Source organism: Hermetia illucens, chromosome 2 (genome assembly GCF_905115235.1).
Source record: "Hermetia illucens chromosome 2, iHerIll2.2.curated.20191125, whole genome shotgun sequence".
In the NCBI taxonomy this organism is placed as follows: domain Eukaryota; kingdom Metazoa; phylum Arthropoda; class Insecta; order Diptera; family Stratiomyidae; genus Hermetia; species Hermetia illucens.
In genome coordinates this window covers 36,554,074-36,580,669 of record NC_051850.1, presented here as the reverse complement: position 1 = coordinate 36,580,669, position 26,596 = coordinate 36,554,074, and the positions used below count along the sequence as shown (strand labels likewise).

Sequence of the window (26,596 nt, the reverse complement as noted above, 5' to 3'; positions counted from 1 at the left end):
AAATCCGCACATGGTTGTTGTCAGCCAACAGAGCCTATTTAAGCTTACAAAGACTGTTCCACTCGAAACGTCTCACCATAGGGTCAAAGCTCTTACTGTACAAGACTATGATCTTGCCAGTCCTCGTGTATTCCTCGGAAACTTGGGTTCTTAGCAAGAAAAATTGCGAACTCTTGGCCGCGTTCGAGAGAAGAATCCTCCGAAGAATTTTTGGCCACCTACATGAGGATGGACGATTCCGTAGCCTACACAATGACGAAATCTATGAGCGATACCATGACCGTCCGGTTGTGGATAAAGTTCGGCTTAATAGGTTACGGTGGGCGGGTCACTTAATCCGTATGGATGAGGATGATCCCACCCGGAGAGTCTATAAGGGCAATATCTATGGTAGAAAAAGAAGACGAGGCAGACCCTGCCTAAGATGGAGCAATGGCGTGGGTCAGGACGCCAGACAGCTTTTAGGGATATCGAATTGATGAACCTCGGCGCAAAACCGGGATGTCTGGAGTTCCGTATTAAGGCAGGCCTAGACCGGATACCGGTTGTTGCGCCGTTGATGATGATGAGTGTTGCTTTCACCTCTTCAATAGAAGGAGGTTCCACTAGTATGTTGTTTATAACTTCCGGGTTCGTCAAAACTGTACTTCTCGCTGGCGCTTCCACAGGGTTGAGCATTTTCTTAAAGTATTCCATCTATATTTTCTTGATATCGTCGGGGTTATCTAGGATGTCTCCTTGGTCCCAGAGCCTTGTCTGCGGCCTATAGCCTCGTACGAAATCTTTTACCGCGTCGTATTTTCGTCCCTGGACACTAGTCTTAGAGGTAACCATCGGACTGAAGCTCATTGTTTTGGATAGCGATAGCATTCTGACGCTCTGACTGTCAAGCCACTAGCCGATGTAACCTATGTAGCAGAATTCTTAATGTCAGCAGTGAATCGTCGAAAGGGTATATCGCTTGTGATGATAAGTACACATATTGCCTTCGAAGTGCAGAACGGCTCCTTTCAATGCAAAGGAATCCGGCGAATATCAACTAGGGGACATGTTAGGAAAACAAATTGACCCTGGTAAATTTAACGAGGCTCTGCCAACACGAGCAAATGAGTCACAAGACCCAGTCACGAATTAAAGGACCGGGTAGAACGGTGAGTTTTATCACAGTGTTACCTTAGATTTGGAGAATACAGAGACGCAAATAATTCGGCAACGAAATCGGTAGGCATATGGCAATCTGCTGCTAAGAACTATTGGGCCATAACAACAAGAGCCCATGGGGCCTCACGTACATATATTGATCACTCAGAAACTCGAAGCCCATTAATCACTCTATTCTATGGAAGCTGCATAAAGGATCGACATTGGACAGGTAGTTGCTTTTTTCTCATCATCCTTTCCGAATTATCCGAACACTATCAGCAAAAAGCGACGTATTATTGACTGCAAATTTCCATTTTAATGAAAGTAAAACCGCGGCTGAAGTGCTGAAGCTTGTATTTAGGATAAGTCAATTTCCAATTTTGACATTTGTCGCATCCGTGGGAAGTGAAAAGTAGCATTTATGACCATTGTGGTGATGATAGATTTGAAAGCGAAGCAGGAGTTCATGAATATTGTAGGACTAAACACGGGCACAACATGCTTGGAGTGAACGGTTAGAGTAAATATAAATATAGCGGGGAACTCATAAAGATGTACCTTAAAGTAATTAAGAAGCTTTTTCCATTAACGTTGCTGGAGTTACCCGTGGTGAACACAAGCCAACGAGGATTTGTCCAATTTTTTAAACTGAGTTTGCTCACATTTTTGGGGGGGTAAGTTATATAACACTTTTAAATTTTTATAGAACGGAATGGGAAGTTAGGTCGATAAGTGATTCTTAATATCTATGATGACAGCACCGAATCATGTCTTGCATAGTTTCACTGGTATTCTGTGCGCTGCTCGACTTCTTTTCATAATGACTCAGCCAAAAATTAGGCGGACTGTCGATGTAAAACAAAATCTCCTTTTTATAGGAATTAAATATCTGTTCCCCATCTTTCCTCCTCCCCCTCAGCGCACGCAGTCGAAACAGTCCCGCTTCGCTTCTACTGTAATGTGCATCCGCCGGAGTCCTGAGTGAAAAGAAAATGTCTTCCTTTGTTTCAGGTCCGCGAATGCCTCTGTTCTGGGCAAATTTATTCAGTTGGTCCAGATGGATGGCACCAGGACTATCTCAAATCCTTAAACAAAACTTAGATCTTCCTCGCCGGGCTTACATTGGGCTAAATTTACTGGGCGGTTTTTGTCACGAATGTCAAATGGCAAACAACACCGAGTAACCACTTCGGTCACGCTACTCTCAGGGATCGAAATCTAATACTGCCTCACCAATTTCGCGAAAAGCACTCCAAAATCCAACTGATGCACACCAATCCGACCGAAAATGCAATGAGAAAAAAGCAGGTATGCTCAGACGTTAACGTCTATAGTATAAACTACATGGGGATCTCCGAGAAGAATTTTTTGATAGCTTAATATGTAAAAAAAATACAGCTGGTATACCGCAGGGCAGTGGAACCTACTCTTAACTGAAAAAAAACACAGCTGGTGTACCGCAGGGCCTTAGACCCAACACTATTTTTCCTGTATACCAATGGTATACCTCGTTGTGAGGAAGCCAAAATAGCGACATTTGCGGACGACAATGCTATCCTTACTAGGGTAAAACTACGGAAGAAGCAATAATAAACTTACAAGCAGCTATTGACAAGGTTGTAGAGTTGACGAAGAAATGGAAAATAACATTGAACGAAAGCAAATCAACATATATTAACTTCACAAACAAAATAGAGACTCCAACTAAAGTCATCATAAACGGGCAAGATGTGCTACGGGCGAGTGAGGTCAAATATTTAGGTATGACACTCGATGGTAAGTTCAGCTGGAAAAGACGCATCCTAATGAAGCATGACGAGCTAAATGCCAGATAGAGACAAATTTACTGGCGATTGGGGAGGAATTCCCAGCTGACCATCGACAACAAGCTGCTGATTTATAAGCAGCTCATAAGGCCCATATGGAAGTACGACATCCAGCTCTGGGGTTGCGCCAAGAAATCAAACCTGAAAGTAATACAAACGTTCCAAAATAAAGTGCTTAGTAGTAGATGCTCCCTGGTTCATTCGTAATGAGGATCTGTGTAGGGACCTAAAAGTACAGTTAGTTAGGAAAGTTATCAAAGACCAAGCAATTTAACATAACCGCTGACATGAAGGGTGCCTGAAGATATAAGCTACTGAAGAACAACCAGTTCTTCAGCGAAGCCAGTCAAAGTGTTGGGGTGGACCACAGGGTCTTCTCCCAATAAAAACGAAACTTAAATATGCAAGAAAGCTGCTGGATGGGGAAAACTCAGTCATAGCTTAGCGAGAAGTAGTTTTGGTAGGTGAAAATCCCAAAATTGAAACACTTAAAAAATTATTAGCTGGGGAAGTTCAAGTGGTCAAAGGGTAGTATAGGTCCCAGGGCGAAACGTGGGTTGGTACCCTCGATGGACCATAAAACCTGGGAAATGCCTGCTGAACCAACACCAACAGCTCTACTACCAAACCCTATCTCCACCTCCACGTGGTGACCGCTAGGAGCTGTTTCGTAACGAAAACTGCAGACGGAGAAGGATGAAGGTGAGTCTCCCGCGCCTAAAAACGGGACAAACTGTACCAACTGGTCCTCCAGGTTGGGAGTTGGGTAGGGCTGACAACCGTACACGGAAAACCCATGTTACGGAGCCACGAAAGGAGCCTCAGACAGGATGGACTTTAAAACGACGGACCCGGCAACGACAACGGATTAACGATTTGCGCATTTTCTCATGGAACGTGCGCTCTCTGTACAGAGATGAAGCTGATAAGCAGCTAGCCGATACCCTGTCCCAATATAGGGCTGATATAACAGCGTTACAAGAGATGCGATGGACAGGGACCGCTTTCCTGGAGAAGAGCCACTACACCATATATTATAGCGGTCATCCAGTAAACCATGTGCTCGGAGTAGGTTTCTTAGTCAGCCAAAAAATGAAACCTGCTGTTATCGGCTTTGAAAGTATAAGCGAACGGCTATGCACTCTGCGCTTGCGAGGCAAGTTCAGAAATATAAGCCTCATTAACGTTCACGCCCCTACAGAGGAGACTGCAGAGTCGGAGAAGGATACCTTCTACGAGTCACTAGAACGAATCCTCGAAGCATGTCCCAGATATGATATCAAAATCATACTTGGGGATTTTAACAGCCAAGTAGGGAAGGAGCCCATATTCAGGCGATACGTTGGCTCCCATAGTTTACACGAAAAAACAAATGATAACAGACTGCGGATTATTCAATTAGCAGGGTCACACGAAATGGTTGTTGGAAGTACCTGGTTTGCGCGGAAAGCGGTCCACAAACATACGTGGGCCTCTCCAGACGGGACCACTTTCAACCAAATTGACCACGTGTTGATCGAACGCCGCCACCTCTCCTTGATGAACGTCAGAACATATAGGGGGGCCAATATAGACTCGGATCACTATCTCGTTGGCATGGTGCTCTGAGCTCGAATAACAATACCACCTAGAATCCCCTCTGACAATCAGGTGAGAGTGAACACTGAAGCCATCCACAACACCCTCCGCAACACCTATAAGAGGGAAATGGATGCCGCAATAACCGGAGTCAACAGAGGACCTGGAGATGAAGCATCAACAAATGATCTTCACAATCACCTGAAGAACGTTATCATGGATGCGGCCACAAACACACTTGGCCCCAGCCGCAAAAGGAGTCGGAACGGCTGGTTTGACGATGAATGTAAGCTAGCAATGGGACGGAAGAATGCCGCATACCGAGTAATGTTGGATTCTCAAAGAACGCGGACACGCGCAGAGACTTATCACGAACTCCGTCGAGCGGAGAAGCGACTTTACAGACGGAAAAAGGAAGTCTGGGAGAACCAACAAGTCTGTGAACTAGAAAAGTACAGGGAGCAACCGCACCAGGCGCGGAAGTTTTACCAACAAGTCAGCAGGATGAAGCCTTATACACCTCGATGCTCATCCTGCCGAGACAAAGAGGGAAATCTGATTTCCGACAGAATGGGCATATTAGAGCGATGGGTTTAGTACTTTGATGAGCTACTGAACAACCAGCACATCGGCGAGTTGGATGTCCCGCCAACTAAAGACGACGGACAAATACTGCCACCACCAAGTTTAGGAGAGACAGTTCGTGCAATTCATCGGCTAAAAAATCATAAGTCGCCAGGAGCCGATGGAATTACAGCCGAATTGGTTAAATATGGAGGCGACCAAGTACACCAAGTGGTTCGTCAAGATACTCTCCACTATCTTGCTAGGCCGGATAGCCCCATACACCCAGAACATCATTGGCCCATACCAAAGAAGCTTCACTCCAAGCAAATCAGCAACAGATTTTCTCTCTGCGGCAAGCGATGGAAAAACTGTTGGAATATGGACAACAGTTGCACCATCTGTTCATTGACTTTAAAGCCGCCTATGATAGCATAGCCAGGGTAAAACTGTACACGGCCATGAGAGAATTCGGTATCCCGATGAAATTAATAAGACTGACTAGGCTGACCCTGACCAATGTGCGAGGCCAGATAAAAGCAGCAGGATCACTCTCAAGACCATTCGACATCAACAACGGTCTACGACAAGGGGATGCGCTATCATGCGTCCTCTTTAACCTGGCTCCCGAGAAAGTGATCCGTGATGCTGACGTAAATGGAAGAGGTACAATCCTCTTCAAGGCCACCCAACTACTGTACTATGCTGACGATATCGACATCATGGGAAGAACCACCGAGACGTACAAACTGCCTTCATCCAGATCGAGCAGGCGGCAATTGGGGCGAGATCTTGGGCTGCACATCAATGAAGGCAAGACAAAATATATGGTGGCAACGTCAGCACCGAAGACGAATCAACCAACAACATCAAACCGCACTGGTCAAACACAAACATGAAGAAGAATAATGATAGGAGAATACAACTTTGAGACTGTTGACAATTTCTCCTATCTTGGGTCGAAAATCACAACCGATAACAACTACGATGATGAAATCCGCGCACGGTTGTTGTCAACCAACAGAGCCTATTTCAGCTTACAAAGACTGTTCCGCTCGAATCGTCTCACCATAGGGTCAAAGCTCTTACTGCACAAGACTATGATCTTGCCAGTCCTCATGTATTCCCCGGAAGCTTGGTTCTTAGCAAAAAAAAATTGCGAGCACTTGGCCGCATTCGAGAGAAGAATCCTTCAAAGAATTTTTGGCCTTCTACATGAGGATGGACGATTCCATAGCCTACACAATGACGAAATCTATGAGCGATACCATGACCGTTCGGTTGTGGATAAAATCCGGCTCAATAGGTTACGGTGGGCGGGTCACTTAATCCGTATGGATGAGGATGATCCCACCCGGAAAGTCTATAAGGGCAATATCTATGGTAGAAAAAGAAGACGAGGCAGACCCTGCCTAAGATGGAGCGATGGCGTAGGTCAGGACGCCAGACAGCTTTTAGGGATATCGAATTGGTGGACCTCGGCGCAAAACCGGGATGTCTGGAGTTCCTTATTGAGGCAGGCCTAGACCGGATACCGGTTGTTGCGCCGTTGATGATGATGATGATGAAGTTCAAAGACATTGTTAGGAATCTCAAACTCAACGATGGTGGTTTTGCGTTATCCCTACTAAGAGGTAGCTGACCTGTAAAAATCTAGTGAAATCATGGAATTGCGCAATATAACAGTAGTCACTGCACGAAAACAGCAAAGCATTTTGTTCCTTGAAGAATATTAACATAAATACAAAACATTTCTCATAAGTAATTGTAATTACGTTAGATAAAACATTTGGCATAAAAATGCTGAAGGAATTGAATTTGTGACCAGAAAGGTTATGGGTCCATATCATAAATAGTAATAGCTTCCGCCTACATTTAGTGGCATTTCTAATTACAATTTACTATTCAAGTCCCGGATAACTGGCATACGCACATAGGTAGATTGCAAATAGAGCTAACGACGATTGTAGCACCTACAATTCCGCGCACAATTCCCAATAAATATCTCAACTATGCACATAAACTACGCTAACGCATAGTTGGTAGATAATGTTTAGCCAAGGTATCCGTGCAAAAAAAATGTTCATTAGAATTTTAATTGAACTATGTCCGTTTAAGGAGAACCTACAAGAGCATAGTGCAGGCCGAGGGTGCATGCATTATTTACGAGCCCGACCACCGCATCCAATCATCTTGCAGATACTTCCCGACATGGTCGTTTTTGTAATGCGGTGCAAGAGCCGATCAGCCGCAAAACACAACATCATAACAACTTCATGCTGACATGGAAAGGCTCCTCGATCTCTCCTCACAACATTTTAATTTGCATAACGAAATGAATGCAAAAGTCTTTGGCAAGCTGCTAAATAGAGTTGGAGAAAAAGTAGCCGCAAATCAAAATATGCAGCGAGTCGAGTGGTTTTTCAGGTCCTACTCCTAGCCCTTATCCTTTTCCCTGAGCGGATCCATCAAATCTCCGTCGCATGCATGCCTCAGCCCCTATGCTCGGGAAAAAGAGCATCAACGCAAAAAAGGCAATTGAACCAAGAGGCCGGCGAGTGTACTTAAATAGAATTTGCACATGCAATTCATCGTACTCGAATCGAGTTCGTTTCGGCATTAGTTCAAGTACGTACTCGACTCCGGCCATGAAGTTCTGTTCTTGCGGAACAGACTTTGGTCGCGGAACGTTCTGAAGACGGATGAACTGTTTGCCTCACATTCGCTTATTCATGACCGGCTAAATGCTAATGTTGACGCTAACACTAATGCTAATGCCAGCGCTAATCTTCCTGCTTGCGATTTATTGTTTTCAGCCGACGAGAGCGACTCCGTCCAGGGCAATCTCAGATCAGGGCAACAACTGATTTATTATGGAAAATGCCGTAACGCGATAACTCTATTGTAAACAATTCGAATTCAAGATGAATATGCAGCGTAGCGTTTTCCGGGCAGAGGAATGTGGAGTTGAAGTAAATGGCAATGAGCACAAAGTGAAGGTTCCCAGTTCCAACTATTTATCCTTCGCTTCAATGTTCTCTCACTGCCCAAGGATTCTCTATAACATCTGACAATTCGAATCTCATTTGTATCTTTTCAACCGTCTTCTTTTCTCTTTTCCGGCTTCGAGTGTTTAATGAGACCCAGTCGCCTGCAACGGCTCGCAGCCCATACCGCGACTTGTTTGACCAACCAATTTGAACCCCATCCGTAGTCGCCACCTTCAGACATTCCTAGCGCAACATTTTTCAAGTTACGAAATCCAAACATGGAACTACTTCGAAATGTTTCCTTTTAAGTTCCCAATTCGGCTCAATTTCCCCGACTAATTTGTCTAATCTTTTCTCCCATGTTTGTAACGATCTTCTCCTTCCCTTCCAGTTGAACCTGGTGCAGCTGGACCATCACAACAGGAATACCAAACTGAACGAGATTAAGCGACGGTGTCCACTTGCAAAGGTGAGTTATGAGGGCAATTAAAATTACATGATCACCTCGACTTTATAGGACCTTTCCCCTAAAAATCTTTAATGTATTTTCAGGTGGACTTTTGGACGTGCATGAATAAGACCTTGGAAGGTATGTCCGTTTTATTGATGTTGTAAATTGGTAGTTATCATTTTTAATCGTTGCCTGGTCCACATCGTGAGGAACAAATGCATTGATTAGAAGGAAATTAAAATCAAAGTAACTAACAGAAAGAAATATAGTAGATATCTATCAGCCTGGAAGGTTGCATAAGAGTTTCAGGGAAAAATTAACCAAATGCTAATAGGGCTTGGAAGGCTGAAGCGAGCCATTTGTCATGTACCAGGCACAACACGTTCTGCTTCATGGATTCGTTTCTTCTGGTGGCGAGACTAAAAGTAAATATTGGATTGTGAGCTGATACTGCTACTACTTCGGACTCTATAATGTCTAGCCTACCAAGCAATTTATACTTGTAATAACTGTTCAATGCGCCATTTAGGAATTACTGTTTCTCCAATTAATTCACTTCACTGTTTTTTGGTTTGACTTTGACTCGGTAAAAAAAATATATTTCAGTGAATACCGTGGCAGCCTTGATTGCAACTTTGTCAGAGGCTGTAATATCAACTATCTCTATTAACGCGGAGGTGAAAGTTGAACTGTTTTCGTTGTAGCAGAGGCTATTCTTGATAAAGTTGAAATCTCTTGGCCACGATTAGTTATGCAGTGTATACTCGTATATGAGAGGTTAATATTAGAAAACCCAAGTAGGAAGTTCACATTTCTTGGTAAAATAGCAAATGCATTTTTATGTCGACAAACATAAAGGCAGATGAACATATATAATGGCAAAACAATGGATCAGTCTGAAACCATTGAAGGGGATAAAAATAATGAACTCGAGATAGGTACATATGTGAGGAACTAGAGTACTCTTCCTCCGTGAAAGAAATGGGTTTCTCTCTCATCCCCGCAGTTTCGACAAGGTGCGAATTATAAGCTATGCCGAATCCGACGGCGTGGTTCCCGTGCAGATTGTCATATCTGCCGGCCATGGCTGCTAAGCAGATTCCATCCCTAACAGTCGTCAGCTGGATACAAACTGTGCTCAAGGATAGAACCCCGCCTATCCAGTCCGTCAGCCCATTGATTCCCTTCTAGAGGATGCCACTTAGCGTTTCTGCCCACCAGCTTCGAGGATGCCGCAGCTGAATTCATTGCCTTAGTGGATGCTTGCGTGTAGGTTAGAATATTACGCTTGGGGCCAAATCATGCCCGAGCCATCGATAGACTTATCGCCGGTACTTCCGCTTCAAATATACTGGCTAATCCTGAGATTGCGACTTGTGTATCGGAGAAAACCCCCGCACCGACTCCACAGACCGGTCGTTCACAGGTGAAACAGGTCGGGAAACCGGAAGCTTGACGCTTTAGGTATAAAAGGTTTTGCGTTTCTCTATGTGAGGAGCATAACGCAGCATTGATAGCATTGACTCGAGATATTTCGAGATATTCCAAAAGTTGTTAATACACTATTAGTAAGTTTATTTGAGCAGATATCGGAATGGGACATATTTTGAGGCCTTGGTCTCATCTAAGCGCACCATTTTTTTTGGGGGGCAGACAGACAGACAGTGAATTGATTTTAATAAGGTTTTGTTTTACACAAAAGCTTAAAAATTGGCGCTCAACATCCCTTGGCTTCAAGTCATAAGGAACCTAATTTCTTGCTTTTGAATCTTTCCCAACCCATGCTATTGCTGCCTTTGCAGGCAACTTCCAATGCTGAAACAAGCTCTTTTTGCGTTTGGTATAGATTCTCATCGAGTAATGCCTTCAATTCAGCGTCTTGGAAGAATTGAGGCCTTCCCTCACGCCGACAGTCTTTAACATTGAAATCACTGGGTTTGTAGCAACGAAACCAATCACAGCACGCTGTTTCACTTACAGCAACACCTCTGTAAACTTTCCGGCAAATCGACGCTTCCCCCAAATGACGGTTATTTGGCATGAAATCTGACATTTTCACATAACCAGAAATAGAACAAGTCGGAACACCGGAAGCTAGACGCTTCAGGTATGAAAGGTTTTGTGTATTTCTTATATAAAGAGATTTGGGTGTGCATTTGTCCCATTAGCATGTAGCCAGTAAAATATGCATATATTATGTGAAAATAGCCACTTTCAAGTGATATTGACATTCATAGTCTTGAATTTGCGGAGGAGCGCAGATTTGACCTAGTATAACTTTGTTAGTAATAGTGCGATTTTCACCAAATTTGGCAGGATCATGATCTATACTGTAGCCTATATTGCTGCAAAATTTTGTGATTCTACAGTGAACTTAAGGGGGGTTTTCCTGTCAATTATTAAAAATTATAGTAATATACTATTATTAACTTTATTTGAACAGCTATCGATATGGAGGGTATTTCGAAGCCTAAGCACCATATAGTGGCAGCCCCCTGATTTTTTCCAGATTTTTCGGTTTGGTAGTTCCTGAGAATGGGTTCGTTAAAAAAATAACCATTTTCGACCCCCCGCACTCCCCACCTTTTCAGCAAAAGTCAAAACTAATACCGGCTTCAAAAAGTACTAACCGAGACCTTTAATTTGATACCCCACATGACTATATTTGATGAAAAAAAAATTTACACCCCCCTTTTGCATGTATGGGGACCCCCCCTTAAATTCGTCGTAAGAGGATGTAACTCACAATATGCGTGAGCGTTCACAGCTCCCACCTTTCCACCAAATTTGGTGTCAATCCCTATAACCGTCTCCGAGAAAAATGCGTGTGACGGACAGACAGACAGACGGACAGACAGACGGACAAAGTGTCTCAAAGCTAGGAGACGCTCCCAGCGCAGAAGAAACCGACCTGAGTTCGAGGAGCTACACGTGCAATATAAAGATGCGAGGAAAAAATTGCAAGTAGCTATCGCAAGGAGCAAATCCGAACATTTCAAGCGGATGTGTACTGAAGCTGATTCCGACCCCTGGGGTGGCGCATATAGGTCAGTGATGTCATCACTAAAAGGCGAGCGCTCCCCACCGATTACTTGCCCAGAGTTGTTGCAGAATATAGTGAACACTCTATTCCCAGTGGATCTGAATGGTACAAGTTTGCCTGCAGTACAGTTAAATCCCGACGAAGTTCCAATAGTGGAAAATGAGGAGGTTCTAGACGCAGCAAAAAGATTGGTTGAAAAAAAGACTCCAGGACCGGATGGAATCCCTAACATTGCCCTGAAAGTAGCCGCCAGGACAGCACCAGGTATGTTTGCCCAAGTTTTCACGGCATGCCTTAGGGAAGGAGAATTCCCCGAGCAATGGAAGGTACAAAAGCTAATACTCATTCCGAAGGCAGGTAAACCATTGGGTGACCCCTCCTCATATAGGCCGATATGTCTGGTCAATACCATTGGCAAACTTTTTGAACGAGTAATATATAACAGACTGCTCGCTGTTGCGGAAAAGGAAGGAGGCCTTTCCGACAAACAATTCGGATTTCGTAAGGCAAAATCAACTGTCGACGCAATCAGCATGCTGACTGGCTTGGCTCAGGCTGCAATAGAAGAAGGAAAAAGCTGCGCAGTAATAACCCTCGACGTAAAAAATGCGTTCAATAGTGCAAAATGGAATAAAATCATCGAGGCACTCGACAAGATACAAGCCCCGAAGTACATTGTACGCATTGTAGTCGAGTTTCTCCTTGGGAGGAGACTTTACTGCGACTCGGACGATGGGCTAAAAATATTCCCGACAACTTGCGGAGTGCCACAGGGTTCTATCCTGGGTCCCTTGCTGTGGCTAGTTATGTACGATGGAGTGTTGACGCTACGCCTACCGGACAACGTGACAACTATTGGCTTCGCCGATGATATCGGAATAACGGTGGTTGCAAAGCACCAAGATGAGATCGAGATCTATGCAAATGAAGCGATATGGGAGATCAATTCCTGGTTGAGAAATTCTGGCCTTTCACTTGCCGAGCATAAAACAGAAGTAGTTCTCATTAGCAAGAGAAGAAAGAACACAACTGTGAAAATCAAAGTTGGCGGAAAGACAATTTACTCCCAACCATCGCTCAAATACTTGGGAGTAATTATTGACAGAAGACTCAACTTCAAAAGACACATTGAGTACGCCGCAACTAAAGCGTCTTCCATCGCTACAACGATCTCGAGGATACTACCGAACATTGGTGGGCCAAGACAAAGTCGACGTCTTCTGCTCTCCAGGGTAGTCAGCTCCGTGCTACTCTACGCAGCTCCAGTTTGGGCAACTGCTCTGAATAACAAAGTGAACTGCCGAAATTTGGGAATGGCGTATCGGTTAAGTGCACTCCGGGTATGCAGTGCATATCGGACAACATCAGGAGAAGCGGCATATGTACTAGCAGGGATGCTCCCCATAGACATCTTGGCGAAGGAAAGTCGGCGACTCTACGACAAAACGTATGCAGCTGGAGAGTCTAGCGCATTTCGACGGCAGCTGGCACGGTGGGAATCTATCGAACGGTGGCAACAGCGATGGGACGAGTCCCAAAATGCTCGTTGGACATACCGCATCATTCCGGATATTCGGAGATGGTTTGAACGAAACCATGGGGAATTAAGCCACGAGCTAACACAATTCTTGAGTGGACATGGAGGTTATCGTGCTTATTTACATCGATTTGGTCACGACGAATCACCATGCTGCCCAAGATGTGGTAACGTGGCTGAGAATGCGGAGCATGTCATATTTGATTGCCCCAGGTTCACCGCGCACCGAACAAGAATGGAAGCGGTCGCAGACAGGCGTTTAACACCCGAAAACATTGTGGAGTTTATGCTGGAGTCAACGGATGCCTGGAACCAGGTTGTAAGGGAACTACAAGCTATTCACCAACAGCTTAGGCAGGAAGAACTACGACGAAAACAAGAAAGGGAGAGAACCATAATGAGCCGCAGCTAAAAGCTGATCCAGCCCCGCGATGCAATACTTGATAGGAGTTCCGTGGGGAGAGTGGAATGAGAAGGAGGTGGTTTTAGACAGACGGACAGACAGACAGACAGTAAACCGATTTTAATAAGGTTTTGTTTTACAAACAAAACCTTAAAAAGGGGTTGTCTACCATATATCTGAGCTTGGTTCATGACGTTTTGGATATGTGAAAATCGACCAATACTGCTAGATCCATCTATTTACAAACAGCGGGAAATTAGTTACGCAGCTGATACTATGGCCGCTATATACGCTATAGCGTGCTTAAAATGGAGCTCAAGTAGAAGGAGGCTTAGGAGTATACTGAGAGCATCTGCCGGGCAGGACTGCAGAGCGTCTGTAGCACCTACCCACGAAGTTCTTTGAATTCTATTAAGCTTCGAAGCATTCTCATTCGAAGCATTCTCGGCTGTAAACCCCATTTTCTTGCACTGCACATTAGAAAAAAGAACTAATCTTTATTCATTTAGCCGGGGACCGTTGAATTCGGATACCTTTTCTTCATTTTGGTTGGACTCATACTGAGTCCGCATCTTGCGGTCAATAGAAACATCTTCCCCGACACTCCTTCTATGATGTCACTCATAACGGATAGAAACATCCGTGATGACAATATCACCAAGTTGTCGCCATACGCCACGAATTTCAACCCCGCGTCTGTTCAGCATGCGTGGAATTTCGTCCATCAACCGGAGCACGGGATAATCGCGCCTCCCTGGGGGTGTACCTTGTCAAGGGGGTAAAATTGCTATCTCCCAGATCAGATTGGATTATCCTAGTGCTTAGCATGGATAGTCAATGCATAAGATATAATTCTATACTGATTAAGGCTTTCCTGGTGACGTTATTAGTACCTTTGTTGAATGTTTACTCTATATCCGATCAGAGTATAGTGCTTGTACAATAGCGTCGAATTCACCGTGTTAATTACCTGGTGACTGGAGCATAATGCTTGTGCTGCAGTGATCTACCGTGTTAATTACCTGTGGGGGGCGGTTTCTTTGAGAAATGTGTACTGGGACTTAGAAAAAGGCGCTCTAAGGCTTTGAACACGGAAGGATTTGTTCGAAATCCTTCGTGAATTCACGATCGCGCGTGTGTCTCCAAGGCTGTAGAACGCATCTGAAAGGGATGCAACTCCGATAAATGCCGACAACCCTTTGTTGCTGCCTCTCCAGCATGACTGCCATTATGCTATCTGAGCACGAAGAAGCTGTTTATAGCTCATCCTCAGTTATTTTCGATTTTATAGTCTCACACGACTAGGGCAGCATATTCTACAAACTCGCAGTCTACTTCGCTGTTGAGGAGGCAGCTCCAGGGTTCCAGCAGCCACCCAACTTTTTAAGGAAGGAGAGGCTCCTATGTTTCTTAGACAGAATCTTACTGAGTCTCGCAGATTTGTTGGTGCTTTCAATGTTCGGACAGTAGTTCAACTGGAACCGCCACTTGGTGTCAGTCAGTCAGTTTTTGCATAGCTGGTTATATTTGTGCGTGTAGCAAATATTGAAAATCTCTCTGGTCAGCTTCTCGAGCCTGGGCAGATCTTCATTCCACTATGGCTGCAATGTTTTCTTGCTGTATCTAGCAGGGCACTACTTTAAAGGCGGTTGCGGGTGCCTTTTCCAAAGCCCCAACCTTTAACCCCTGTTCATCTGTTGTGCTAAACCTACCAACTTGTCACCGAAGAGTTTGTTCTCGAAAACTTGGCCATTTCCTCCAGTTGGTTTTTCTGGGGTCTCTGAAGGGCTTGAAACCTCTGCAGTGAAATCTAAACTGAAAGGTATCCAACTATGATTTGAGAAAGATTTGTGGTCAGACGCTCTCCAGTCCCCGCCCCAAAGAATCTTATTATCGGTTAGTAGGGTAACATCATGGATCTCCTCGCTACTGTCACAGTTCCGCAAATTGGAAAAATGGATAGGATGGATAGATTTGTGTTAATAGCAAAATCAAAAAATGTCTCATCACTTCCATTGATTTCCTGGCCTTACATTGTCATCGCAGCCAATCAATAGGTTGGCTTTGTTTGCTGCGATGATACGTCAAATGATTACTCGTTATCCATGAAAACCGCGGAAATGTACATGTTCTTCGCTCCTGACTTTTCCAATTAGGCATGCTTGGATCGCTGAAGCTTAGATCCAGGCACAGAAAGAGGTGCATGCTCTTCATGGCGAGGATATATACTTTAAATCTGTCCCGATAAGTGTCTCTTGAGCTGTGGAATAAATTATAATGTTCGTTTTGGAGCCGTTCTGCCTTCCTCTAGACCAGCAGATTAGCTGAAGCGCACCTCGAGTGCTCCAGATTTATCAGTACTCAGCATGATATGCTTGTGTAGGGTAGTCCCCAATCCCAGTCGGACCGTTAATCTCCATCTTCTCCAACAGCTCGTTGGTGGTGTCGACTTAATTCAGGTCGTCGTATGGTTTCACGGAGCGGAGCAGTTTTGCCTTTACGTACCTGACTCAAACCACACCTTGCATTCCACCTTTGTGGTATCTAAGTGATCTTTTTTTGCCTTTGAAGAAAGTAAATTAATATTACTATCTGAGTTCAATGAACCACTAAGTTGAAGATCTATTTAATTATTTGCTTCTGAGTACTTGATAAGATTGAGTAATAAAAATATTTTTTCTATTGGATTCTGGAATGAGCGTACGCAAAAAAGACTATCCGACGACAACGATGGTTGCCAAAGATCGGTCCCTTCTAAGAGATACCCCAGATCCCTCAAGATCGCACATCACTAAGGAGGTCTTCTTCCCTAGGTAGCTTTTATTGAAAACGAACACTGTTCGCTGAATGTAGCCTTGAGGGGTATCAAATGAAAGGTCTCGATTAGTACGCATATATCGCATATATCAGTTTTGACATTAGTTGTAAAGGGGAGAAGTGGGGGACTCGAAAGGGATAAATTATTTTAATTATTATGTTTATTAACTACTCACCCGAAAAATCTGGAAAAAAGCATGGTGGTCCGTGGTATCTAGGCCTCAAAATGCTTCCTGTTACAATATCTGCTCAAATAAAGCTAATCATAGTGTATTATTTTATTCTAAAAATTTACTGGGAGCCCCCATTAAGTTAATCCAAGCTCCGAAAAGGGATAGTATGCAGTAAGATAGACCTTTATAGGAAGCATTTTGGTGGAAGTTCTGTTATGACTAACAATAACAAGTAATTCAAAGTTAAAACCACAACGAATTGAACCTTGGGTATATTCATTATATAAGTGGAACCATTTTGTAGCCAAATTTTCTTGCCGGAAAGTCAATAGACCCTTTCATACCTGAAGCGTCCAGCTTCCGGTTTTTGACTTGTTTCTATTTCAACGGTAAGCACACATATGACCTGCTACACTTTACAGCGGTACCCCAGACAATTTAAATCCTCGCACCACAGTAGCTGTGGACTACAATCGGCGGAACACACATTGCAGGCTGTAAGATGTATTTTTTTGCCTCTAAAAATTCATTAAAGTTATTAATCATATTCCTAACTGTAATTGTAACTAACAAATCATTGTCGACTGGGATAATAGCGGCCCGACTTTTTCCATCATTTGTATGTCTCGGACCATTCTCATTAGAAAAACGAAATCCCCAGCATCATTTGCATTAGCACGACGTTCGCCCCAGCTAGAAATAAACGTTGGAAATGCATTAAATAATATGCAACATGAGCAAACCTATGTGAAAGCCATAACCAAAACTTTAAAAATTTTTTTAAAAAATTTAAATTTTCCCAAAACTACATGTTTCAAGTTGGCCGGAACCATTCTCACACATATCTTGACGAATTGACTTGAAATTTTCACTGCATGTTTATAATTACATTCCGCATGGAAGTACCTAGGATTTTTACGCTACAATGCATTGTTTTGTGTAAACACACGACCTTATTAAAATCGGTTTACTGTCTGTCTGTCTGTCTGTCCGTCACACGCATTTTTCTCGGAGACCGTTGTAGCGATTGGCACCAAATTTGGTAGAAAGGTGGGAACTGTGAACGCTCACGCATATAGTGAGTTACATCGTTTCACGTCGAGTTTAAGGGGGGGTCCCCATACATGCAAAAGGGGGTGTAAATTTTTTTTTCATCAAATATAGTGTGGGGTATCAAATGAAAGGTCTCGGTTAGTACTTTAGTACTAAGCCGATCTTAGTTTTGACACCTGTTGAAAAGGTGAGGAATGCGGGGGGTTGAAATTGATCATTTTTTTAATCAACCCATTCTCAGAAACTACCAAACCGAAAAATTTTAAAAAAATTAGGGGGCTGCCACTATATGGTGCCTAGGCTCCGAAATACCCTCCATACCGATACCTTTTCAAATAAAGTTAATAATAGTACATTACTCTAATGTTTAGTAATTGACAGGAAACCCACCTTAAGTTCACCCTAGAATTACAAAATTTTTCAGCAAAGTACGCTACAGCGTAGAGTCTGATCCTGCCAAATTTGGTGAAAATCGCACTATTTCTAACAAAGTTATACTAGGTCAAAGCTGTCGCTCCTCTGCAAATTCAAGACTATGAATGTCAATATCACTTGAAAGTGGAAATTTTCACATAATATATGCATATTTTACGTGCTACATGCTAATGGGACAAGTGCACACTCAAATCTCTTTGTAAAAGAAATACACAAAACCTTTCATACCTGAAGCGTCTAGCTTCCGGTTTCCCGACTTGTTTATAAATAATTTTCCAGGTGGCATTAAGGGAAATGGGTGAAGTATATGGAAGAAGCTAAGAGGTGCTAAAACGTGAAAAAGAAAAATGCTGTATGTTAGCAAAAGGACTTTTTCGTCAGCTTGTCATTAGATAAAATGAACGAAATGTTGCACACTACACAAATAACTGGTATGAGGAAAGCGTGTCGAAATAAAGCGCAACAACTGAAGCAACAGGAACCTAAAAGATAGCTCTAAAATTGTCAAGGTTTTTTTTCTTTCCTCATAATGCCAGTCAGCACTCTGAAATTGGGTTTCTGTAGTAAGCTTAATGAAGAATAATTCAAACATTCACGGGGAGTTTGAAATTTTAATAATAGCACAGTAAATTGTGCCACAGATAATAAAATACAAAGGCAGACTAGTTTCTCAGCCTTGCGACGTTGCCAGAGGCCTGCTTCAGAAACCTAATGCTACTCGAGTAAGATAAGTATTAAAACAATGTGAAAGTTAATATGAATATGCCGAAAAACGCCTAGTACGAATCTTCTCTGTGAGTATAGCAGTGACCAAATAACATCGAAATTTTATTTTTTCTAAGAAATTTTGAGAATGTTTCAAGGATAAAAAAGGCCGCTTTCAACCAAATATGTGGGGCAATATAGACCCGGATCACTACCTGGTTGACATAGAGCTAGAGGCTCGAATACTGAACCCATCCTTAATACAGTTCTCTATAACAGCTATAAGGGAGAAATAGACGCCGCAATAACTGCAGTTAACAGAGGTCCTGGAGATGAAGCATCGACAAATAATCTCTACAACCATCTGAAGAACATTACCTTTGATACGGCGACAAACATGCTAGGTCCCAGTCGCTAAGAAGTTGGGACGGCTGGTTCGATGATGGATATAAGCTAGCAAAGGCACAAAACAATGCTACATACCGAAAGCAGGACACGCACGGAGATCTATCCCGAACTTTAGCGAGTGGAAAAGCTACGGCACAAACGGAAAAAAGGAACCCTGGGAGAACCAGTAGGTCTGTGAACTCGAGATGAACAGGGAACAAGCGCACCGTGCGTGGAAGAAGAAGTTAGCAGGAAGTCTGATATGCGCTGATCCTGCCCAGGCAAAGAGGCAAATCTGATTTCCGGTTGTGTAAGCATATTGGAGCAATGGATTGAGTTCTTTGACGAGCTGTTCAACAAACAAAATATCGCTGAGTTCGAGGTCCACAAATTGAAGACGATGGACACATTTTGCCACCACCAAGAATAGAAAAAAAGTCCGTACAATTCATCGGCTTAAAAATCATAAGTCGCCAGGAGTTAATGAAATTATAGCCGAACTGGTTAAATATAGGGGCGACCAACTAGATGCCTCAAGTGGTTAATAAACTTATACTGACGGTATGGGACAGCGAATCAGCCTGACAATTGGCAACAACTATAGAGGTATCACGTTGCTGAGTGCCATCTATAAGATATTTTCCGCTATCTTGCTTGATCGGATAGTCTCATATTCCCAGAACATCAAAGGGGCTTCACTCCCGGCAAATCAACAACAGATCAGACTTTCTCTGTACGGTAAGCAATAGAGAAACTATTGGAATATGGCCATAAGTTGAACTATCGTTCCATCGACCTCAAGGCCGCCCATGATAGACGTCCGATTATAGACGTCCTTAAGAGCATTCGGTAACCCAACGAAACTGATAAGACTGACTAGACTGACCCTGAGAAATATGCGAGATCAGATAAAAGCATCATGATCACTCTCGATACTAATCGACATTAACAACGGTATAAGACAAGGGGATGCCTTATAATGCACCCCTTTTTACCTGGCCCAGGAAAAGAATGAACCGCTATGCAGAAGTTATTGAAAGATGCACCTAACTACTGGCCAATGCTGATGACATCGACTGCCTTCATCCATATCGAGCACGTGGTGCGAGATCTTGGGCTGCATATGAAGACGAAACATATGACAACGTCAGCACCAAAAACCAAAGAGGCACATCGAATAGTGCTGGTCAAATAAGGACAATAAAGAAAGGAGACAACAACTTTCAGATTGGTGATAATTTCTCCTATCTAGGGTCGAAAATCACAAACGATAACAGCTACGATGATGAAATCCTTGCACGGTTGTTGGTAGTCAATAGAGCCTATTTCAGCTAACAAAAACGGTTCCGCTCGAAGCGTCTGATCATAGACTCAAAGCTCTTACTGTTTCAGACTATGGTCATGCCTGTCTTCATGTACTCCTCGGTGACAAGGTGTCCTAAGCAAGAAAAATTGCGAACTCTTAACCGCTTTCAAAAGAAGAATTCTTTGAAGAATTTCTGGGCACCTAGAAGATGATGAACGATCCCGTAGCCTGTATAACGATGAAATCTATGAGCGATACCATTATCGTTTGCTTGTGGAAAAAACCTGGTTCAATGGGTTGCAGCGGGTGGGTTTTTTAATCCATATGGGTGAGGATGATCCAGCCCGGAAAGTCTATAAGGGCAATATATATGGTAGAAAAAGAAGATGAAGAAGACCCTGCCTGAGATGGAGCGATGTCGTAAGCCAGGATGTCAAACTGCTTTTAGGGATACCAAATTGGTGGACCTCGGCGCAAAGGAGGGATGCCTGGAGTTCCTCGTTGAGACAAGCTTAGACCTGATACCGGTTGTTGCGCCATTGATGATGATGTATGTATACGCATATTTTATGTCATAATATTCACTTTGGCGTGCTACTGACATTCAGAGTCTTAGAATTTGCACTGAATCGACCACTTTGACTAATTACATATTAGTGATAGGGCTATTTCCACTAAACTTAGTAGGCTCACACTGTTCGTTATTGCAAAATTTCATGATTCTAGAATGAACTTAAGGGGGTTTCACATTAAATTACTAAAAATTATAGTAATATGCTATTATTAACTTTGTCTGAATATATGTCGGTCTTGAGGGTATTTTCAAGCCCTAGGTACCATTCAGCCTCATTTTTTCCGATTTTGCGTCTGGGTAGGTACTGAGAATAGGTTCTCGAAAGAAATAACCACTTTACAGCCCGCCCTCCCTCCTTTTGGATTAAATGTGAGAACTAAGACTAGCTTTGAAAGATACTAACCGATACTATTCATGTGGTACCCCACAGGACTATATTTGGTGAAAAAATTATTTGATCCCACATTAAGTAATATTTACTTTCATTGACTTACTCAATCACGTCCTCCCGAGTCCTCTTCTAGTGGCAGGTTTTTTAGGGCTAGGAATCAAACTTAGTCTAGACGGCTTCCTAAGCTCTTCAAATTATCCAAAATCAATTCTCACCTTGAACTGAACATGAACAAGCCTTTTGGGACGCCTGTAGATGGTTAAGACCATATTCTTCATAAAAAATCGAATCATCGATCGTTATTTATTAGGCGATCGTGCGTGAATTTCTTATTAATAATTTGATTAGGCCTCGCCTTTTCTTTCCACTTGTAGTTGACATCATCCGAACAATAACCAATCACCCAAGAATTCAATTCAATTTTTTATGACTTATTATTCGCCCCTCAGTAGGTGTAGCGAAACCTCTTTATAATTCATCAGTGGCAAGATCAGTGCAGGGTGTGATCGAAGAAATATTTATTTAAATTATGTCGCCAGACGATTTGAGCAATGGGTAATTGTATGCATCTCCGCTCCCAGATACCTGACGCCATATAAATTTGAGCCACTCGGAAAGTGGTATCGCCAAGCAATTCCTAGATGAAGCCAGCGATCTACTTATTATGGGAAGCAATAATCGTTTCGAAAATGATCGGTTACCTGTCGTGTGATTAAAATTGAACTCATTGATTCCAATGCCCAGTTGCGCCTATACTTCTCATCCGCCATAAAATTAGCAATTTAGTCGATAGCACAAAGGAAAGGATAAACTGCGATTAACGCCGGGAATATAGTCATAAGAATTGATCGCGCGGCCAAGTTGCTTCTGCGGTGTTTAGTTATTATTCAATCAGAGTTTTAATCGTTGGAAGAAACCTTTGTGCCCGCGACTATCAGCCGCCGATGTACAGTAAACCGATTAATGTCTAATGTCGGGTTTGATAAATCCTAAGCGGCTTAGTAAGTAGAGGAGCATAAATTTCCCTTGAATGCGCAAGTTGAACGGATCGGATCGCATGGCGTCCCGTGTTTGCGGTAAAGCCAGTTCATAATGTTGTAAGTTTTCTGGTAATAAATTATAGGATACATTTCATGCGGGTTTGTAAATTACTTATTTTTAGGTTTAACTTCTCAAGTTGTCTTGGTTTCCATGGGTTATGCTGACCTCATTTCGTGACTACGGACTTCACGGTTTCTCACTAGAGCAATCAAAATAGTAATCGCGATTATAGGAAACTATGCGATCTTTCGCTCATAAGCGCCACAAATTCATTGGATGGATTGAAAGATTGAACTTGGAAAAACGAAGTGGAGAGCATATAGTACCAAAGGAGATGATGATCTTGGACCTTCTTAAGCTCGCGCGCATCCATTGGATTAATACAATGGAAGAGTGTCGAAATGTGACTAATAACAGGGAAGCCACTCATAGTTTGAATTTTAAGCCCGTTTCAGAAATTCTATTCCTATGTCCTCATTGGCTTAAAATTTGAAAATCATCGTATCTTTATTCGTAGCATCTTCATCAACTATTGGCCGCGTTCGAGAGAAGAATCCTCCGAAGAATTTTTGGCCCCCTACATGAGGATCGACGATTCCGTAGCCTACATAACGACGAAATCTATGAGCGATACCATCCGGCTCAATACGGTGGGCGGGCGGATGACTTAATCCGTATGGATGAGGATGATCCCACCCGGAAAGTCTATAAGGGCAATATCTATGGTAGGAAAAGAAGACGAGGCAGACCCTGCCTAAGATGGAGCGACGGCGTAGGTCAGGACACCAGACAGATTTTAGGGATATCGAATTGGTGTACCTAGGCGCAAAATCGGGATGTCTGGAGTTCCTTATTAAGGCAGGCCTAGACCGGATACCGGTTGTTACACCGTTGATGATGATTATCTTCATCAGAAATTTATTGAATTTTCATAAGTTGGAAACAAATCACTACTTTTTATGGTCTTTTGATACCCTACTCCTATTCCTGTCACAAAATATCTGGAAGATATATTCTAGTCAGGTACTTAGCAAATAAAATCATCATTCAAAATTATGAAAAGTTTTGTTCAGACATATTTACCCAGATTCATCAGCAATTAACACGAAAGAGCAAAAGTTTCAGTGTTGTTATAACAAGGATACCACAGAGTTTATTCACAAAACCCAACGTGTGGAGAGGGCTTAGGTTATAACGAAAGGAAAATGCACGAGACAATGAATCACATTCAACTGATTGTCCCTTGCTTTTTGACCCTGGTGTCAATATACCCTGGATGTAGATTGGCCTACCCATAATAGACAACAGGTTCAATAATACTCAGAAAATTGAAAAAGATGACCATACCACATGGCATAAGATGGGATCTAATCCCTTGATCACCATTAGGATATCCAAAGAAAACCACTTGTAGGAACTAAAGAAATGTGAATATATGACCAAGGACAACTTCTTAAGTAAGATTGTAAGAATTCATACTCTCGGGAAGCTATCAGATCGGCAGCATCGTCGGATGAAACTATGTTGATGGCAACCCTTGAAGAGACAATCTGGGTATCTGAATTGCAGCGGTAAACAATTGATACTCTGTATAAGTACTGTAGCTTCCCCTATCGAGCTGCTGCAGCCATCAGTGTAGTAACGGAGGAACCACTGAAACCCGGGGCAGCTTTGAAGCGATGATATATTTTTTGTTGGTGGAACATCTTAGAAAGACACACACGTGTGCTCCAGCTTCACCGCACCAATGCCGGAGCTAGAGTAAGCCGTATGGAATTCGCACCAACTACAAACCACCGCCGGTCTCTCTAACCCCAGCCCCGCGGGGTAACTTTGCCCTTCGCCCCCCGCCCCCGCTTCTCCTCTTTTTGGCATTCCGATTTCTTTGCTCCTTCAGCATCTCCTCCTGTATTTTCACGATTGCGAAGAAAAGCGTAAGCCAGTTTTCCTTCGACCTCCGCATCTCCGCAACTAAGTGCTCCGGGCTCACGCATCCACCCAACATTAGGTTTAGCTTCCTCCTCTCCATTGCAACCCTTGGGCAGTAAAACATCACATGCTATGGATCCTTCTGTATGCCACCGCATCTAGGACAATTCGGAGAGCCATCCAACCCAAAGCGGTGCAGATACTGCCAGTAGCAACCACCGTGCCCGGTGAGGAACCGGGTGTGATAGTTGTGTAATAGTTGGTCTTCTCATGTTTTCGCTCAAGTCACGCCCTAATGTTAGGAGTCTGTGCGTCCACCGACCCTTTGTAGACTTGCCCCATTTGCGTTACATAGATCATGCAACTTTAACCATGTCGCATTTCTACGCTCTGTGTGGCCATCCATACGTCTTCCATGGGGTAGCACACTTATATATTATTTGTCAAAATGTCGACAGGCAACATGCCTGCCACCACCAATACTGCCTTATCTAATGTGGTTCTAAAAGCACTGGAAATTTTCAAAGTAATCAGCCGGTAAGCCGAGTGCACCTGCTTCCGTCTCTGAGCGTTTGCAAGCGCCTCTGCCCACACAGATAACGAGTAAAGCAAGATGGATCACACCACTCCGGCTAGAAGCAACCTCCGACAGTGTTTCGAACCACCAATAATCGGGAAAATTTTTGCAAGTGCCACGATAGCACTGGCTGCCTTTTGACATGTATACCTTAAGTGTCCTCTAAAGCTAAATTTAGGGCCAATTATCACCCGCTGGTTTTTGATAGCCGGCAGTAAAAAGAGTGGGAAAGCCTGAAATCAAACTGGCGCTCCTTTTTTCGACAATGGGTAACAGTCTGTTGTAGATGACTCTCTTCGTCATCTTCCCCATTGTATCCAGCCGATAGATAGGACGATATTATGTTGGGTCTCCAGGTCTCCTTTTTTACTGGACATACAATATTCTTTCTTATAGGCACATTTTGAAGGTGTTGGCAAAAAGGTCGGGCTTAATCTTCACTGCTAGTTTCAAAGCTCGATTGGGATGGATGCCTTCGAAACCTGGGGTTATCACCGATACTTCCACATATTTCCCGCAGTTTCTCCGCAGTTACTAGAGGTATTATGCACCCGTTTAGCTGGACAACCGTTTGCCCTCTCCTATTTTTGTGATGAGGCAAGAGAATAATAACAATCTGTTTCAGGAGGCGTGGACAGGTTAACTGAGGTGATCTCTGCAGCCTTTTTATTACGACCCTGTAGGCCCCGTCCTAAGCATTTATATTGGCATGGTCCAACAGCTATTTAAAGCAATTCATTTTACTTCTCCGAGTGGCTCCTTTAAGGAGGCCTCACAGTTGCCGGTGTGCCTCTTTTTGTCCAGTAGCCTCTCTACCCGGAAACATACGTTTCGCAAAATTGCGATTTCGTTGTTCCACCAGATGTCTGCTGGGAAGCAATCGCCTTCTGGGCATAGTAGCATCGCATGTTTCCGTCATCCATTGGGTGGTTTGGGTCGCTTTTTCTCTAACCGTATCTTTCAGAGATATATCTAGTTTGAGCGCCGCATAAACGTGTGCCCCTCAAAATCTTTAGTCATCCAGCCGAGCAAACCACCGGGCATTCTGTGGGAACTCTTTCTTGAGCTCGATTCTTTCTTGATTTCTATGTAGTTTGCCTGATGGTCACTGTGAGTATAGTTCTCACTGACATGCCAAGCGAATGTACTGCCTAAACCGAACCTCATGTATGTCCGTTCCACTATATACCCCAAGTCGCTTCCTCTGAAAGTGTTCGAGACCCCAACATTTGCGAGTGCCACGTCTAGCTCCGCGAATATTTCGAGGAGAACATGTCCCCTCCCATTCGTTATCCGGTTGCACCATTCAAGAGACCACACATTAAAATCCTCTTGCATTCAAAACCAGAACGGCAAACATCTGCTCATATCCCCCAGGTGTAGCGCTGTAGATGTGGACTCCTTTATTATTATTTCCTGAAGGCTATTATTTCCTGAAAGGCTTGTTTTTTACAAGCCCATAACGCTGCTTAGCCCGTTTGGTTTTTGACCCAAATATTACCACCGTCGCTTCGGTATAGCTCACTATGTTTGTCTCGCAGATGGTTTGCGAGAGTAGGTCCTGCGCCACCTGGCAGTGGTTGAGTTTGTTTTGAATCAACCTTATCTACAGTTTGTATTAAGGTTTTTTCTGTATTCTGGGCTGCTGCTGCCTACAATGTGTCGATGATTCA

At 43.3% G+C, this 26,596-nt stretch overlaps 1 protein-coding gene across 1 annotated transcript in view; it reads left to right on the top strand.

Annotated features, from left to right (window-relative positions):
• LOC119649160 (reversion-inducing cysteine-rich protein with Kazal motifs) overlaps positions 1 to 26,596 on the top strand; it is a 120,031-nt gene that overhangs the window by 77,698 nt on the left and 15,737 nt on the right. The window contains exons 4-5 of the mRNA XM_038051168.1: positions 8,493 to 8,570; positions 8,654 to 8,690. Of these exons, the coding sequence (XP_037907096.1) occupies positions 8,493 to 8,570; positions 8,654 to 8,690 (115 nt within the window). The remainder of the gene's footprint in view (positions 1 to 8,492; positions 8,571 to 8,653; positions 8,691 to 26,596) is intronic.